At 49.2% G+C, this 18,359-nt stretch overlaps 2 protein-coding genes across 2 annotated transcripts; both read right to left on the bottom strand.

Annotated features, from left to right (window-relative positions):
- Nucleotides 1-5,694: 5,694 nt before the first annotated feature.
- Nucleotides 5,695-12,039, bottom strand: Cops9 (COP9 signalosome subunit 9). The gene is made up of 3 exons (XM_004667830.2): nucleotides 11,913-12,039; nucleotides 10,324-10,396; nucleotides 5,695-5,949 (listed from the first exon to the last, which is right to left on the bottom strand). The coding sequence occupies exons 1-3, from the start codon at nucleotides 11,973-11,975 to the stop codon at nucleotides 5,912-5,914; spliced, it is 174 nt and encodes a 57-aa protein (XP_004667887.1). The 5' UTR covers nucleotides 11,976-12,039; the 3' UTR covers nucleotides 5,695-5,911.
- Nucleotides 12,040-14,121: 2,082 nt separating this feature from the next.
- Otos (otospiralin) lies at nucleotides 14,122-15,126 on the bottom strand. Its single transcript, XM_004667829.1, has 3 exons — nucleotides 15,066-15,126; nucleotides 14,891-14,917; nucleotides 14,122-14,306 (listed from the first exon to the last, which is right to left on the bottom strand). The coding sequence occupies exons 1-3, from the start codon at nucleotides 15,124-15,126 to the stop codon at nucleotides 14,122-14,124; spliced, it is 273 nt and encodes a 90-aa protein (XP_004667886.1).
- Between the last annotated feature and the right edge of the window lie 3,233 nt (nucleotides 15,127-18,359).

The following is an 18,359-nucleotide window of genomic DNA, read 5'->3' as shown; positions in this document are numbered from 1 at the left end:
CAGTGAGCCTCAGTCCAATTACAGAGCAGTTGATTTCCCCCATAACAAACATGCCACTATTGCACCCATTGGTACATTTGGCCTGGCTGGCCAAACTTAAGACTTACAGTGTCCACTGTTGTTTATCTCTGCTGATGACTTCTCTTTCCCCCATGGAGCTACATGCAGCGTAGTTATTTTCCAGCTTTCTGTCAGCTGGTCTTCAGAGAAGAGGTCTTCAGCTCAGCTCCAGCAAATTTCTTATTGACACTGCAGCCCAAGCATGTGGAGTCTTCAGCAATAGGCCCTTAACATCTGTTCCTAGTGGGAAACTAAGAGCTTTGGCAATGGTCTATAAATTTGGGGGACATCAGGGACCTGCCTGGCCAACAACTCACTGGAAGGTATCCCATCTCTGGCACTGAAAATTTCCTAATAATACTCTATGGCTTCTGGATGCACCACTGTCCAAAAAAAGTAGGCTTCCATTTGACTTATTCATACCCTCAAAAGTTAGGTTTTGATCAATGGGTGGCTTGTGAGATCCTGTGCCCTCTGTATAGAGTATAGTACTGGGCTGATACCTCTCTAGGTTGGCTCTGTAGAACCTAGGGCTAGTGTACATCAGACATGCTGTGACTTGGGTTCATTCAGTAGACATGCACTGAGCACCTACCTGGAGCCGATGGTCTGTTTGATGCTGTGGACAAAAGGGCCAGGTTGTCCATCACTCTCTCTCTCACACACACACACACACATACACACACACACACGCAGAGTCCCTTGCAAGTAACTGTTCCTGGACTTTCCTGCTGCTGCCCTTGGGATGACAGAAACCTGACTCAGTGCTGGCTCTCCTTGAAAATGACTTGTAATTTTGAGTAGCGCTTTCTGTCTCCAAGGGGAAGTATTATTCATATAAAACTTGCAGTGTAGCCAGGACAACTCAAAGGCTGAGCCAGGAACACATGCTGGGTAAGACACATGGTCTATCTCGTCTCATGGTGCCTGGTCCTGCTCCCCAGGAAGGGGCCTGGCAGAAGTATGGTTCACCCTTGGCTGAGCCTGAATCCTGGACCTGTAAGTCCTGGTCCTGGAGGATAAAGGACAGCCCAGCTTTTGAATCCCAGCTGTGACCTTTTGAGAGAGACAAAGGGCTTTTGATGTGAGGTTTTCTCAGCACTTCCTCTTCTTGGCATCCAGCAGAATCACAGCAGTCATAGTCTTGAAACCACGTGGCCTATTCTACACACAGCTCTGTCCGCAGTGCCACTGGACATAGGCCCCTCTCCTTCCCCTAGAACTTCCCTGTACCCTAGCAACAGCACAAGATCATGCCACTACAAATTCTGGTGCAATGTCCACAGGGAAGGTGCTTTCAGAAGACATGGAAAGGAGAAGAAGCCTAAGGCAAGGAAGGAAGTACTTCCCTTTAAAAGTCTTTACCAGGCTGGCTAGAGATAGCTCAGCGGTTAAAAGTGCTTGTTTGCAAAGCCTAATGGCCTGGGTTCAATACTCCAGTACTCACATAAAGCCAGACACACAAAGTGGTCCATGTGTCTGGAGTTTGTCTAAAGTGGCAGGTGGCCCTGGCACACCTCCACTTTCTCTCCCCTTGCAAGTAAATTAAAAGAAAAAAAATTTTTTTTTCAAGGTAGGGTCTTGCTCTAGCCCAGGCTGACCTGGAAGTCACTATGTAATCTCAGCCTCAAACTCATGGTGATCATCCTATCTCTGCTTCCCGAGTGCTGGGATTAAAGGAATGTGCAACCATGCCCATCTCAGAGGGAAAAGAAAAGGTATTTTAAAGAAGTCCTTATTTTTTTGTGGTCCTTGCCCAAAGAAAGATTGAGCCACCAAAAGAGTTTTCTTTCCTCCAACTAATTCCAAGCCTCAAGGCACCAGGGCCTAACACAGTATAAATCCAGACAGCTGGGCTCACTGCAACACTAGAAAGGGCCGTGCTTCATTAGCACCTCAGCTCTAAGAGCCAGCAACTTGACAATGACCCCAAAATACTTTGTTAGCAGCAACTTTCCATTTTATTTATTTATGAGAAAGAGGCAGAGAGGAGAGAATCTAACTCCAGACACGTGTGTCACCTTGTGCATCTGGCTTATGTGGGTCCTGGGGAATTGGGAATTGAACCTGGGTCCTTTGTCTCGCAGGCAAACGTCTTAACGCTAAGCCATCTCTCCAGCCCCAGAATCAACTCTCTAAACCAATCATGTTGTCACTGTGTGGTGATACTGCTGCTCTCCTTTCCTGGCTAGGAAAAGGCTCCTCCACCCAGAGGCTGGATGGGAGCTTCCAGGTCCATCCAGTAGAAATGTGGTCACTGTTCACTGGCCACAATCCCCTTGTGAGACCTGAGAGAAGGCAGCCAAACAGATACTTCCCAAGTATTCTCCCTAGGACAGCACCCTCTGCAGGTGATATTGGAGAAAGGTTTCAGCAGAAAGGACATTAGCAGTTACTTTCAGCTAAGGATGACCCTTCCTGACATTTCAAAGGTGAAAAAACAAAAAAATATATATATGTAAATTCTCTTTTCCTATCAGGGTACTGAAGGAGTTGTGAGCATTCTGTGCAGGGAAAGGTAAGCATCATAGTGTGCATCATAGTGTATGCACAGGCCTACACATGTGCAAATCTCAGACATACAAACACATACAAGTGTACCTGAACTAGCCCAAAAGTCTATGCAGAGAACCTTCTGGGCTCACAACTCTGATCTGGTGGATCACACCAGATCCTTCCTGCTAAACACTGGAGATGCAGGAAACAGAAGCCATCTGTGATACTTCGAGTGTATGTTGTCCCCGCCCCCCCCCCCCCCCAGGCTCAGTTGTTTGATTAAAGCATATAACTTAGGTCTTGCGCCACCTGGCTAGAGGAGGTGTCGTTGCAGGCCAATTCTGGGGTCCAGCCCTAAGGTATGTTTGGGGACAGGTATGATTTCTAGCCCACAAGCATGCAGAGGTTTTGAGCTCTGGTGGGGTGCTTGCTGCTTTTGGTGTTTGCTATTTGGTTGCTTCTCTCTTCTTGGATGTACAGAAGCAGCTTCTACTGCCACTGCTGAAACTTTCCCTTGGATCTGTGAGCTTAAAACAAATCCTTTCCCCCCATACTGTGTCTGGTTTGGAGACTCAACCTGCACCGTGAAGCTGTCTACAACAGAAACTTGGTACCAAGAAGTTAGGGTTGTTGACTATGAAGATTCTGGAATTTGTGTGCTGGAGGAGGAATATGTATGGACTCAGTACTTTGGGTTACAGAAGCTGTAGAGAGCAGTAAACCAAGTTTTATGAGCTGTTCTGGTGACAGTTTGAAAATGCTAAGTGAAGAATTGCATTTGTTGGCTTTGCTTATGAACGTTCAAAGGAGAAGGAAGGACTGCAGAGAACTTTGTTGGAACTGGACTACTGGCATAAAGGCTGGATACATTATACTACCCATGCCGAGAGTTTGATCAAGGTTGAATTTGAAAGTTATGGTCTAATGTGCTTGGTAGAAAATATAGACCTGAGAGATGTAACTCAGATGAGACTGGTTGCTAAAGCTACCACTGTTAAAGAGATTATCACCATTAACTGCTTCACACTGAAACAATGAAAAAGATGCCTGAGATAATTCCAACCAGGAAAGACTCAATAATAAAAATTCAAACTCTTTTGAAAGAAGATGACATGAAGAAAGGAAAAAACTTGCTCTTCATAGTCAAATTTATTTCCTCCTGAGTTAAATATGGCTGTACACCTGTTATTGGTTTTGGAAGCATTAAAAACACGTGGAAGTGGGTCATTAAGTACACATGACAGGAGTCACTGCTGAGACATGGCAAATGCAGCAAGATGCTGTCCCTGGTAGAGGCCAGTGAAGCCACTGTAAGATGGACCATGGCTTGCAGTGGAAACCTGAAGATGTTCTGTATATGCCAGGACTGTACAAAGGCTACCATAGAGGACTGTTGGCTCAGGATGGAAGTTTCCCTGTCTACTCAGACCAGCTAGAGGGATGGAAATTAGAAACCCAGAGACTCTCATCACTGGTTATAGATGTTGGACTTGAACTGTAGATGTTTGATGTTTACCTGATGGTTATTGGATTTTGCATTGGTCTGGTCTCTCATTATGCCTTGTAGCAATGAAAACATTTACCCTGTGTCAATGTATGTTGGAAGTATCTAACTTGTCTTGATTTTACAGGACTCACAGTTAAGAGACAGTCTTGAATCTCAGATACTTGGGACTTAAAAATATTCTTAAAGTTGGAAAAGACTATGCAGACCTCTGAATTTTGACTGAATATAATTTACAATGTGAGTTAGTTATTAGTCTATTGGAAGCCAAGAGCAAAATGTGGTAATTTGAACGTTATGTGCCCCACAGACTCAGGTGTTTTATTGAAACTTGTAACTTCAGTCTCAAGCTGCATGGCTGGAGGAGGTGTCACTGGGCATGGATCCTGGGGTCCAGACCTGAGGTGTGTTTGAGGGCGGATTTTATTTCCATCCTAAAGGTGCACAGAGAGGTCTGAGCTCTGGTGAGCTCTCTGCTGCTTGCTGTGTGTTCGTGCTGCTGTTTTTGGTGTTTGCTGGCTGTTTGGTTGTCTCTCTGCTTAATGTTCAGAAGCAACTTCTTCTGCCACTGATGGAACGTCTCCTGGATCTGTATGCTTGAAGTAAATCCTTTCCTCTCATAAACCGTATCTGGTTTGGATGTTCATCCCAGCAACGTGAAGCTATCTACACCACCTTTGGGACCAGTATCCTTGTTTACCAATGAAGAGGGCAAGGTACAAGAAGTTCTTGCTCTAAACAGCAGCAGTAGCAGTGAGGTATATAAAATGATAATCCTAATTTCCACACCCATTACCAATTGCTGATTCTGGCTAACAAGAAACTTTAGAAAACAAAACATGTTTCCACAGATGTACTCTCCTTTGAGACAAGCCAGCACATGTATGTCTTATGGAGAAGCCACCTCTCTAAGGTCATTACCCACTGTCCTGATTCTTTAGGCCTTGGGTCAGCAACAGTAGCTGCTCTGTTAGGAGACTGGAGGAAAACACACAGCTGCCTCTAAGGGTAAGTGGGGTAAGTGTGATGGTTAATATCTGGTTGTCAACTTCAAAGGATTTAGAATCACCATGAAAACAAAACACTTGGCATACCTGTTAGGGATTTTGTACATTAGGATTCACCCTAACTATAAGTGGCAACATCCCACAGGCCAGGTTTCTGGACTGCATAAAAAGGAGAGAGTTAGTTGAGCATCTAGCACTCATCACTCTCTACTCTTTACTGATTTAATGATGTGATGCCAGCTTTCTGCTTTTATATGCATCCCTACCAAGACAGGATTTCCATCAGAACTCTAAGCTGAAAATAAACCGTCCTATCTTAAGCTACTTCTGGCTGAGTATTCTTACCCAGCAATGACAGAGTTACTAACATGGCAAGTCTGTTTATAGGGGAGAGGCCAGAGCCCTTGGTCAGGTCTCCAGATTATTACAGCAGGCAACTGCACAAGACCTGCAGTGCCCACTGCTAACCCAGACAGTACCAACCAATCAGCCACCAAAAACAACTGTAGTATGTCATTCTCATAGTATGCACACAAACATGCACACATATATACTGCACTCACATATACAAAGACTTTCCGGATTACAACATTCAATCAAAAAGGCAAGAATTAAAATTACTCTGTATATGATGGGGCTGCTGCTTTTAATTGAAACAAGGACCAGGGATGGACCCCCTCAGGGATGAAGGGCACAACCAGGTGATTCAGACAATCCTCCTCCCTCAGTTGAAGAGGTCATAGTTATGAGTCTTTCCCACAAGGTTTCCATAAACATTTGACCTTGTCTTGAGCTGTTTGGCATGACACATCACAAATGTGTGGCATGGAGCAATTGGACAATCTCACTGGACATCATCATCATCAAAGAGATCTTCAAAATCTACAAAATAAAATCATACATTAATAGTCACAAGACAGCAAGTAAGGAAGCCATTTCAAAATGAATCAGATGGTAGTTGACAAGGTAGCATGACAGATTGTAACAAGGTAAAGGCATTTTCATGACAGACCCACAGCTTTACCAAGCCAGAGCACATAGGTGGAGCTCAAGGGGACAGTGTTGTTTATAGTGTATTCTGGGGCTGGAGAGATAGCATAGCAGTTAAGGCATTTGCCTGCAAAGCCTAAGGACCCAGGCTTGGTTCTCAAGAACCCATGTAAGCCAGATGTACATGGTGGTGCATGCATCTGGAGTTTGTTTGTAGTGGCTAGAGGCCCTGAACACCCATTCTCCTCTCTCTAATAAATATATAAAATTAATTAAATAATATAAGTGTATTCCCCATCTTGCTTTAATTCAGAAGGCATTCATGTAACAGGCACTTTGGGGTGCTGTGGGCATATGGATGAGTACCCTGCAACTATGCTGGGGTATGAGTACGGCACCTGCCAGTGCCACTCAGTGCCAGGAGAGCAAGTAGCAAGACTGAGCCACTCAGAATGACTCCCTTAGGGGTCCTGGATAGGCTAGGCTTGAAACACATGGGCTAAGCCCCATTCCTATGAGGGTGCAGCAAACATACAAGTTGTGTTTATGACCACAGCCATGGCCATTCATCCTTCTGTTTGCTTTTGTTTTCATTTTACCACTTTAATAATAATAAAATCTTCACTATACATAATTCTCCCAGTGTGTCTCTTATTACCTATGTTGTGCATTTATATCTATTTTATATATATTTATATATATATATATACCCTTCCTTTTTATTTACTGCTTCATTTGCAAGCAGAAAGAGAAGGAGAGAGGGGGAGAAAATGGGCATGCCAGGGCCTCCAACCACTGCAAATAAACTCCAGACACATGTGCCACTTTGTGCATCTGGCTTTATATGGGTACTGGGGAATCAAACCTCAGGCTTTGCAGGCTTGCATCTTAATCACTGAACCATCTCTCCAGCCTTGTACTCTTTCTTTAAAAAAAAAGTTTGTGTATGTTGCTTCATATACGTGTGTATATATGTGTGTGTAATGAGTATGTACATACATGTGGAGATCAAACGACAGTCTTGAGTGCATCCTCAGAAATGCTGTCCATCTTTTCTTTTTTTTTTTAAGGGCGATACAGTGTTGGTGGTATAGTGGTGAGCATAGCTGCTTCCATGTTTACCTTTCAAGTATGGCAAGCACCACATTTTTTTTTTTTTTTTTGCCTTCTATTTTTATTTTTATTTTGTTTTTGGTTTTTTGAGGTAGGGTTTCACTCTAGTCCAGGCTGACCTGGAATTCACTATGGAGTCTCAGGGTGGCCTTGAACTCACAGTAATCCTCCTACTTCTGCCTCCTGAGAAGCACCACTTTTAAGATAGAAAAAGAGCCAAGCCCATCTGCAATGGATTGAGAACACAGAGAAGTACATCTCTCCTTGGTGCTCCCAGTACATGGCTGGCCATGCAGTGAGACTGCTTCACGTCCTTGCTGCCTCTTGACCTCTACATGTGCTGCTGTTTCTCTGGGCACTTCCTGTCCCATTTCCCTCTCCTGGAACTTCTTCACACCCAGATCTGTCATCTACAGAGAAGCTTCCCTGTCACACACTCCAAGCACAATCCCCCCAGACTGTCAGCACTTTCATCCTGACCCTGCCTGCCCACTTCTAGTTCCTCCACTAGTTTGTGAAGTACATGAAGGAAGATGGTGAGTCCTGTTCATAGCTGGAACCCGTACCCACCAGATAATAGCCCCAGTGCCAACCTGTCTGAAGAGCTGAAAAATCAAAACCAACAAAGGACTCATAGTGAACAGCTTCTTGAGCACTGGGGCTTGTCTCAGCCTGTGGGACAGCATGTGCTCTCCTGAACTCTGGCAGTGGGAGATAGGAGTGGGGACAAGGGTTCTGCACATGGTTTCCCTTTCTGGTGTGGCTAACAGGGTGAAAAATGATAGTGTATTCCCCTGACAGTTCAGGCCAGGTCCCTCTTAGGGATCTTTCTCATAAGAGTGAAAGGACTGACTCGGAATCATATGCAGGGAACACTGTACACAATTGGTCTCCTGAGTCCAGTGGGCTGGCAGAGGACAAACAGGACCTGAGTCAATGGTGTCAGCACTGGAGATGACAGCAAGGAGTTTCTCAAAGTGTCCTTGGTAAGCTAAGTTCTCACCACGTAGCTTTGGAGAGAGGTCTATATCCCTACATCAACTGCCTCCCCAGACAGACTTTAAAGAAAGCTTCAAAGGCTCCAATGTCACTTCCTCCGGTTCTGACACCAGGGTGGTAGCAGCCAGGACAGGGTCTTAGGGGAGCAGCAAGGTCTCCAGAAAACACTTCACCCTATCTGGCAAAAGGCTTAGGCAACAACTGGTGACAAATCCACATTGGCTCATGACTTCAAGGGAGTCCTTAGTAAGTTAGAAACCAACATGGTAAGACCACACCACAGATGCCACTAATAACAGAAGTTCCTTTTAGGAGGCAGTTTGGAGAAAAATATCACTATTTTCCTGAGGAAGAAATTTAACCTGTGTTGCTACAGGATGTTTGAACTCTAAGTAGGATTAAAAACTAACATGTAGGTAAGATCCTATTGCTAAAGTTGCCATATGCTGCCAACAGAGTATGAAGACCTGGCTGGAAGCCACAAGAAAGCCAGTCCCCAGACAGTTAGCCTGTCTAGTGGTGGAAAGTGCTACATGAGCTACTGGAAGAAAGTGGCCAACAACAGTCTGAGCAACCTGAGGTCTAAGCTACTCAGAAGCAAACTCCCTGACTGGATGTACATGTCAGTGCAATAGCAGCATACAGCCTTCGTGGGTAACCAATAGCTTTCTGATTGGCTAAGAGATCCATTCAGTGTAAAGGAACCCATATCTGGAACTTGGAACCAGGGCAGAATCCTATGAAGACAAAGATTATGCTCTCCAGTGTCAAGGTCTCACTAGTCTTTGGCTAAAAGATGGGTACACATATCAAATTCTCCCTAAATTAATAATGCTTATCCCATTTAAACAACGCTGACTTTACCTTCTGTTGGAGAATCTGTTCTGTTCTCTGGTAGTGAGACCAGAAAAGATAAACTACCCCTTGCTCTTCAGCCAAGCCACAGCTGAAACCACAGAGGAATTGGGGAAGACAAGCAAGAGTGCTTCTTCCATGCTGGACCTCAGTGCCAGGGTGAAGGATACAGATGCTGAGGACACTCAAAACATGCCAAAGCAGAGATCCAGAGGCTCCTAAGAGCTCATCAGTAAAGTAGACTTAAAAGTCACCCACCACAACTCAAGGAATTTTGCAGAAGGGAGGGAAGAAAGACTGTAAGAGCCACGAGTTGAGACATCATGCCCACAGGTAGTCCCTCCCCCCAAAACCAAATGACTGCTGCTCCCACAACACAAACCACAACCCTATGGGGAATACCTGCAACCCCACTGAGGAAGGTCCCCAGCGGAATGGGGGCAGGGACAAGGGACAAGAGGCTACCAACACATGATGTATCCATACAAAATATGTTGTTAACAATAACAATTTGGAAAAACTGTAGGAACGAGGCCTTCCAAACATCAGAAGAGTAAGAACAAGTATGCCCTGTCTCATGCCTGAAGATTCTACAGTCAGTTTTCCCTGTGTATTCGGCTAAATGTCATCCATGATTTTGGTCACTGGAAAGAAAACGTTTAAGTATGAAATGGAAGAGGAGGGTCCTGACTTTGAAGATGGAGATGGGCTAAAACTTAAGCTGCTGACACAAAGGCAGCCAAGGCCATAAGAATACAAATGGGTATATGAGCAAAGGCTGGGAAAGGGAAAAAAAAAAAAAAAAAACTGAGGAGGGAGCAGAGGCAATAGGAAGCTAGACAGGGCCCAGGTCTGGGACGGGGGCCAGACCCTGCCACGATCCCAAGTGTCTGGTTGCATGTGCTAAGCCTAACACCAATATGGAAACCTGATTATTGGGAAGTGAGCAGGAGAGGAATTTTATACTATTTTTTTTCTCCTGAGAACTAGGGCTGGCTAGCTGGGGTATAGTGGCTCATGCTTATAATCTCTGAGGAGACAGAGGTAGAAAAACTAAAGCGAGTTTGATGACAGCCTTGGTGGCACATGATATTCTAGGTCAGCCTGGGCTGGAGTAAAAACCTTTCTCAAAGAATAGGGGAGAGCACTATATATTCATAAGCACTATACTGAGAATGGCACCAGGTTCTGGGCACCACCATTCCATCATCCAAATTACACATTTCATGAAGCTGCCCCACTGGATTAACGTGCAGGGAAACTCAGATTAAACCTGGCACCCAACCCCATCATGCTTACCATTAAAGAAGTCTGCATGAACTGCCTTTTCATTGGCTGCCAAATCCATCAGGAGCCCGGTGCTTCCTCCAGCCTAGGGAATGAAAGGTAAGGCTATGATGGCGCATGCTTTCTAAGAGCAGGTGGTAGTCATTACCACATCACCCTACCCTACGCTCAGGACTGGACCCTGAGTGACAGGTGGAGTGCTGAAGTTGGGAGCCAGAATTTCAGTTCCAGACAAAGGAAGTGTGTGTCTGAAGGAGGAATTTAAGCAAACTATTTTCAAGGTATTTCAAGGTCTTGTTTTCCTTGAGTCCATGCCTTTCAAAAGAGACCTGCCACTGCCCTGCATGCCATTCTTTTGAAGGAGAAGCTAACCTCCTCCTTGATGGTGTCATAGAAACTGCAAAAGTTCAGCCAGGAGACTGATACTTACTCCAGACCCTTCCCACTTTCTTCTGAGAACAAAAACATTTCCCCTGGGAAGGTGACCTGTCCTGGACCTGAGGTCTGGAAGGTGTGGGGTGCTACCTTCAGGGACCATCTGCTGCTGTATCTTTACCAGTGGTGGTAAAACTAGACCACATCCAAACTGTGGATTCCAAAGCCCTCAAGCTTTGTGCCTGCATAGTCACTCAGAGGTGGAAGGAACAGAGATCTCTAATGGCAGCACCCTGGATAGCTGGCCACAACCCTTACTCTTGCCCTGGCCTCACATCCTCAAGGTTGCTTGCTCAACCCCTCTCTGGTTCTCAAGTGGCTGAATAATTTCCGTAATCCCTTTCCCGTCCTCTGGACATTCCCAGCTGCCCTCCCCAAATCCTCACCACAGAAAGCCATGCACATTCTTACATTGAAATCCAGCTGAGTTCTTCCCTACGTTCACTACCCCACCCAGGTCCTCTTCAAGTCTCCTTTCTCCCCGTTTCCATTATTTTCTACTGGCTGTCAGTAAACCCAAGCTCCAAACCCTGGAGAGTACAAACTACATGAGAAGTCAGTGTGTCTCCTCGCTGCGGTGGCCCCCATACTACCGACTGAGGAACTGGCACTTAGAGCAAGTCGCCGAGAGTGGGATCAAAGGCCCACCCCCACAGCGCTCTCCCCCGGGGCCCCCGGAACCCTGAAGGCCTCCATGCTAAAACACACCGCACTCCTTCCTCCTCGTGTGGCCTAATGGGCCCTTCCAGGGCTCTGCTCCCGTGGCTGTCTTCATCCAGGTCCACCGGCCAACACCCGCACCCTTCAGCACGGCCGCTGGAGGAACTCCCCTCTGGGCCGGGGCTGAGCGACCCGAAGCCTCGGAGGGACGTCGGTGCGGCCCGCCCGCTCCCATGTCTCCGCGTCGGCAGGCCGCCAGCCTCTCCCGGCCACGCGTGGCCTCCCTACGGAGCCGGGCTGCACGTGAGCACCTCCACCACCTAAGCCGCGGAGAGCGCGAGGCTCGGACACCCCGGGGCCGAGCTGACAGTCCCCGAGGACCAGGAGCCAGCGGCGCGCCCCGCGCAGCGCTGCCTCCGGCTCAGAGCTCGGCCAGCACCAGCCCCAGGCCCCGCGCCGGCCCTCGCCTCCCCGGGCCTGCACGGCGCGCCCGCCGCCCGCTTCACCTCGTCTAGGTCCACGTAGGGCCCTGCGCCCTCGGGGAACATCTCGTCAACAGCGGGCTTCATCTTGGGCCCTCGGCGTTGCGCTCACTTCCGGTCCTGCCCGTGCACTTCCGGCGCACTCTCCAACCGGACAGGTCTAGGCGCCGGAGGACCGCGTCTCGGTGGTGTTCCTGGAGGTCCGCGGAACCTTCAGCCCTGCGGCGGGCCCCAGGGCGCGTAGCGGGCGCCGCTGCTGTTCGGGGTTGAAGCTGGCCACTGGCGTGTGTCCCCCGGGAGGGAGAAGGCAGCAGGGTGCGGGAACAGGGCCAGGGCAGCCCTGGAACACCAGTGGTCAGCGGAGGAAGGGGACGAGATGCAGGACACCACTGACCACCAAGAAAGCAAAGCAAAACCCTGAGGCTGGCTACTGTGCTATTAAGACCTCAAAAAGTAGCAAGTGATGGAGAGAAGGTGGAACGTTGAGCCCTGCGGGCAGCAAACCGTGCGGAAGCCACGGGTACAAATCCAAAAGGACCGAAAACGGATTCCACTCCCTAACCTTTACCATGCAATGGTGGTGGCCCGCCTGGGTAGGGCCAGCTAGTGTTCAGTGGATAGTTTCAATTATTATGAAAAGCATCCGGGAGATGGGTGGGTGGTAGTGATGGGAATGTCCTTAATATCATTGGGTTGTGCACCAAAAAGTGCCTAGGGTGGTAAATTTTATGATGCTATATTGTGGAAAGTAAAGAGAGGAGTACCTGGGAGGAAAATTGCGAGAGACAGAGCTTGAGGTACCAAGACTAGACTGAACCCTCTAGTTAGGCTCCTGGGCCTTCCCCTAGGCCTCTATGTACACTCTCCTATAAAACCAGACTAGCAGATCCCTACTAAATCAGCATAGGAAGACATCTACGACCCCAGCGATAGCAAACCACCTTCCACCATCCTCAGGTGATGTCACCTGGCCTGCCTTCTGCAAGAATCCTGTATGGTTGGTTTACCAAGCGCCCTGTGCTCCCCTTTAGCCATACCCAATCCCCTGTCCCCCCCCCCCCCCCGCACCCGCAGCCTATTCGTTGTACTGTGTGGCTGAGCCCAATGTCTTCTTGGCACTGCAAGGCCTTCAGTCCCTGCATTGGTCCCAGTGGTCCTGAACATTCCATTCCTTTCTTTAACAAAATCTTTGAAGGTTTTATTCCTTAACAACTTTGAGAAGTAGGAGGGCTTAGGGATTGGGCTGTTAAAAGGGGATTGAGTGTCCAGGGAGAGGGAGCTCCAGGGGAACAGGAACCAAGATAAAATGTAAGGGAGCTTGTGGCCTGAGCAGGGGCCAGCTCAGCCTGAGTGGTCAGTGCTGGGTGGAGGAAAATAAGCAATTACCAGACACAGGGGAGGCACAAATACCAAGTCATTGCCTGTCACCCTGAAACCCCCATATAAGTGTGAGACCAGGGAATCAGAAACTGGCTGGGAGCCAAGAGAGCCCTCTTTCAAGTTCTACAATGGGGGGGGGGGTGCTAACCAGTGTTCTTGGCTTGCACACCTTGTGTATGTGGGGGGCTCACCACCCATGCAGAAGCTGTCCCCACACGTCATCACACTGTACATCCTCCCATGCCCAATGGGACTACTTAGGGTGAGAGCCCCCTTTCTCTAGTGGCCTCTGAGCTTGAAGTCTTCTCCTCAAGAACAACTGTGGGTTCTGACTCTCCTTAACTTCCTACTGCTCTTAGGTGTATGCCATGCATGAAACCCAGATGCCTGGCACAGTGTGACTGATGCCCAGCTTAGTGGCTTAGGAGGGGCAACCTGGGGTCCAATCCACCTCCTCTGAGTGTGAGACCTTAACAAGTCAAGCTGTTCCTAGTGTCTTTGTCTTAGTTTCCTTGCCTACAATATCTCCCCACCATGAGAACTAGATGGCAAAAATAATACCTAAGAGTGAGAGAAACTGTTGATCCTCCTATGGATAGAAGTACTATGCATACCATTTATGAAAGGCATGCTCAGTAGTTGTCAGAATAAAGTCCAGCTAATATTTAGGGTGAGAGAGCAAAGTGGTCTGCACCTTGCAGCTTCATGAAAGAAACCTACAAGGTCTGCTGTGCATCTTCGGTTGCAAGTTTATTGGGCAGGCACCCAACCCATTGTCCAACCAGTGTGGCTCTGACTCTCCCCAGGCCAGCCTTAGCCAGGGCAGCTGCAAAGGAAGCAGGTCGGATGCTCCTCAGTCCTCCTGGTAGGGGACGTGGAAGCCCAGAGTGCTTCCCAGGGGGAAGTGTGCAAAGAAGGTGCGGGCCAGGTCCTCGAGCTGGGGGTAGGCACCTTGAGTCTGGAAGTACTGCACATAGTTCCAGAAGTCAGAAGTGGAAAAAGGCCAGTAAGGCATGGCTGGAGGCTCTGCGTAGGGGTCTGAAAGACAAAGGACTTCACCTGAGGGACTGCCTCCATTACTTCTTCAGGGAGAAACCTTCCGCAGGCCTGGGGCAAGGAGTGGAGTCTGCTGTCCCTAGCCCTTAGGGACACTTCATGCAGCGAACAGGCAGAGGAGAGGAGGTAGTAGCAGGAGGGGACCCTTGCCCTTGCCTGGGGAGATGCCCAGAAGAAAGAAAGCTGTGTGGTGGGAATGTGGGGCTTACGGGGCTGCTGAGGAGAATGCAGCCCCCAGTCAGTCATGGAGCCAAGGAAAGACCACCCAATGATACTTACTGAGTTGAGACTCCTGGGAGGGCCCCAGGGTCTGAGCCCAGGCAGGAAGGTGGGGACTACGAGGTCTCCCAGCACCCTCCTGCAAGTGTTCCCAGGTGGCAGAGGGCAAGAGCAACCCTTACCCCCTCTGTGGGCACAGCTCCCAGATGGCCCCAAGGCGCACATTCTCATACTTCCACAGGAGCCAGGGCATCTGCTACTCTATGTCTGCAGGGTTAAGAACCCCTGGCCCAGCAGCCTCTACCCCCCCATTACTTATCTCAGTGAAAGAAAAACTATCGGTGCACCTGCCTCCTCCGGCACAGGCTTGGCACCTGCAAAGAAAAGGAGAGTCAGCACCAAGGCCCACCCTCACAGATTTCCATGCACATCCCATGCTGAGGGACAGGGCCAATGCAGAGGGAGACAGAAAAGCCATTGGAGGTCCAGTTGGCTGTACCTAGTCCTAGAGCGGCCCCTCACCTGCGAGAGCCCCCAGCAGGAGGCCAAGGGCCAGGCCCCACAGCAGAACGCAGGTCTGCATCCTCCCCAGGGTGGCCATCAACAGCCCAGCACCACCTGCAGCAGAAGGAACCCAAGGGTGATGCCACCAACCATCAGGACCAGCCTCTCCTGACTCCTCAAGGTGGGCTCCCCTTGGAAACATTAGCCTTTCTACAGACACTTGTTTCTAGGTTTTTTTGAGCCATTACTTTGAGGTGAATTTGCCCCTCAGTTGCCTCACTTACTTGGTCTCTGTAAGAAATTACTCCCCCTGCTGACCCTATCTGCCGAGGACGCGGTTCAAACCCTGCACATGGTACCTTGCTGCTTTGTCCGCTCAGCCCAGCCGTGCAGCCTGTGTGGGACCACCCCCAGCTCTCCAGCTCCTCTTTATAAGAGGGCTGAGGACCAGGAAGGAAATGTCACCAACAGGAGCCATCACACTGAATATTTCATTCCCGGCCAGAGAACTGTGGGCCTCTGTCTCCCTGTGGGCAGATTCTTGGGAGCAAATGGGGAGATCAGACAACAGATCAAATTGCAAAGAAATGAACTCTGCAGAGGAAATTTATGAATCTCCAGGACTGAATCTAGTGTGGGTATTGCCAACAAACCAGTTTTCTCTACAGGAGAGTCATTCGAAGCCCAGAACTGGGGTCACTGAGATCCTAGTGATCCTGGTCCCCCTTATCCTTGACCACCAAGACAAGCAGAAGGGGTCTGTGTTCAAGTGTGCAACCTGTCACCCAGGACACCTGCTGATCAAAGTCAGGGGAAGGAAGTGTGGGGCCAAGCTGGAGCCCTTCACCAGATGAGAAATTTCCAGTTTCCATAAAGTCTCCAAATGTTCCAGACCCAGAAAAACCAGCAGCCAGAAGGGGCCCTTCAGTTAACTGTGATTACTCCCAACCACACTGACCTTGATAGAACCCGGGCCTCCTGACTCCAAAACCTTCAGCCTTTGTGGCCCCATCTCTGAAGTCTCAACATTGTGCCAAACACAAACAGGGGGCTTATGTCCAGCAAGGGTCATGATCTCCATTGTCCCTCACCAGAGTCCTTCAAAGATGCTGGGACCCTGGGCTTGTGGCCTGGGGGATCCTGTTTAAATGCAGATTCTAATTCATTCAGGGGGTGGGGGATGGGACACTGCATCCTTACCCACTCCCACAGGCAGTGAGTGGCCTGGCCACTGCTGACTGATAGTGGTCACAGATGTAACACTTGGCCTCAGGTGTGCAGCTGTTGTCCCCCCTGCCACTCCGCCCACTCTGAGTCTGGCACTCAGAGGCAGACCCAAGACTATTTCTTCTCTAATGGATCAAGGGAGTGCTGAGCAGGGCAGACCACAGTTGGTGCTTCTAACCCTGGCACACAGTGGATTCCCTCTAGGGAACCTTTCAATAAACAAGTTGCCTAGGTTCCTGGAGTGGGGTTCTTACATGCAGGTGGGGGGAGGGCAGGTACAGTTCTAGTGGGCTTGAACCCTGCCCAGTGGCTGCTCTGAACCCTGGCTGACCTCCAGTACCAGGGACACAGCCCCTGCTCCCCAGTCTCCACCCCTAACCCACATGGGCTTAGGCCTTGGAATGCCCCAGCTGCTGTCAGGAGAAGGACCTGTCATGCTGGACAGAGGCCACCTAGTTGCCATCCATGGCATTCTAACCGAGGGAGCTAAGGTGCTGGATGGCTGCAGGAGATCCAGCACTAGGAAAGAATCAGAGGTCTCTGGCGCCCCCTGCTGACCATCCTGGGACATTAGGCATGGCCTGTAGGCTGGTCCCCGAGACCCACAGAGATGCCTCAAAGAGCCACCCACCTCTGTTCTCCTGGACGGCAGGGCCCAGGGTCCCTGTGCATTGCCCTTTGAGTTGTCCCACTTCAAACACAGACACTCACTCATGATTTAAAATGTTGAGGCCGCATGTCATTGGGAAAATTGAATCCTGTATATTCCTACCCCAGGTCAGCCTGGCTTAGAAGTTGTGGATACTTGTACACTGCTCACACAGCCACCCTCAAAGCTTCAGCTGTGCCTGTGACTACTCCCCAGGATCTGCTCCTGCCTGCTGGGATGTGTTCAGCACTCACAGTGGGACCTGGCTCAACATGCCAGCGCCCCCAGCGGGAAACTTGTCTCCCTGGGCAGGCCGAGGAAGGCCTTCTCTGCCATCTTCACTGCGCTTCCCATACTCCAGCTGTCAGTCTGAGTCCTCAGTCCTTTCAGGTGACACTGGCCTCCTCAGCAGCTGCATTCCTGGAAGGCTGCAAAGTGCTCCGTGTCCCAGAGTCCGAGGGCCTGGCCCAGGGCCGAGCGGGGGAGCCTGCTGGCTGGACACACAGAACGGGAGAGTAGTGTGCCCATGCCATCCAACCATATAATGCTGGTCTAGGAGTCCTGATGGCTCGTTACCCTTTTGTCCTCTCTAAGTGGCAGGACATGCATCCCGATGACCTTCACCCCTACCAGCTTAACAGCTTCCTACCTCCAAACACGCACTAGCAATATGGCTTTCCTCAGGAAGCACTGCCCTGCTCCAACACCTAATATCACTTATGTTTGTTCCCAACCCCACAGGACTGACTATTTTAATAGAAGAACTTAATTAAGCGTCATGAAAACTAATGAATGGCAAAGACAGACTTATGGATGAAAGAGGACTTGGAAAGCCTGCTAAGGAAGAAGTAACTGAGAACTGTCACAGTCAACGTGGGTGTGACAATGTTAAAAAAGCGAGGACCACAGAGGAAATCTGGAAAGGCCTGAGGTGAGACTACTGATCACAGACTGCTCCATGCCCCTGGGTTCTAAGGAACCCACTCTAGGGATACAGGCTGCCTGTTGCTGAGTGTGGGCTCCAGAGGGCGCCATGCTCACAGAGCACTGCTCAGCTGCATTCCCACCCCCCGACACACACCCCACACCATACACCCATTTATACCAGCAAATGGCCAGAGAAAGCCCTCCCCCCCCCGCCCCGCCTCACCCATGTCATAGGGTTGGCCACTTACAGATCTGAAGGCACAAATGTTTAAGTGTATGATTGGCCTTCTTTTTTAAAATATATTTTTTTATTTGAGAGAGAGATGTATAGAAGTAGGCAGGGAGAGAGAGAGAGAATGAGAATGGGCACAGCAGGGCCTCCAGCCACTGTAAACGAACTCCAGAGGCCTCCTCCCCCTTGTGCATCTGGCTAACATGAGTCCTAGGTCGTTGAACCTGGGTCCTTTGGCTTTGCAGGCAAGTACCTTAACAGCTAATCCATCTCTCCA

Source organism: Jaculus jaculus, chromosome 4 (genome assembly GCF_020740685.1).
Source record: "Jaculus jaculus isolate mJacJac1 chromosome 4, mJacJac1.mat.Y.cur, whole genome shotgun sequence".
NCBI lineage: Eukaryota > Metazoa > Chordata > Mammalia > Rodentia > Dipodidae > Jaculus > Jaculus jaculus.
This window is presented reverse-complemented; position numbering and strand designations above follow the sequence as displayed.

What these genes read in the sequence shown, in the direction of transcription:
- Cops9 (XM_004667830.2), bottom strand. Translation starts at nt 11,975, where the DNA reads ATGAAGCCCGCTGTTGACGAGATGTTCCCCGAGGGCGCAGGGCCCTAC. An exon ending in CCTACGTGGACCTAGACGAG is followed by an intron (nt 10,397 to 11,912) that starts GTGAAGCGGGCG and finishes TTCATTCCCTAG; the next exon opens with GCTGGAGGAAGCACCGGGCT. An exon ending in TCATGCAGACTTCTTTAATG is followed by an intron (nt 5,950 to 10,323) that starts GTAAGCATGATG and finishes TTTATTTTGTAG; the next exon opens with ATTTTGAAGATCTCTTTGAT.
- Otos (XM_004667829.1), bottom strand. Translation starts at nt 15,126, where the DNA reads ATGCAGACCTGCGTTCTGCTGTGGGGCCTGGCCCTTGGCCTCCTGCTG. An exon ending in CCTGCTGGGGGCTCTCGCAG is followed by an intron (nt 14,918 to 15,065) that starts GTGAGGGGCCGC and finishes TTTTCTTTGCAG; the next exon opens with GTGCCAAGCCTGTGCCGGAG. An exon ending in GCCTGTGCCGGAGGAGGCAG is followed by an intron (nt 14,307 to 14,890) that starts GTGCACCGATAG and finishes TTTGTCTTTCAG; the next exon opens with ACCCCTACGCAGAGCCTCCA.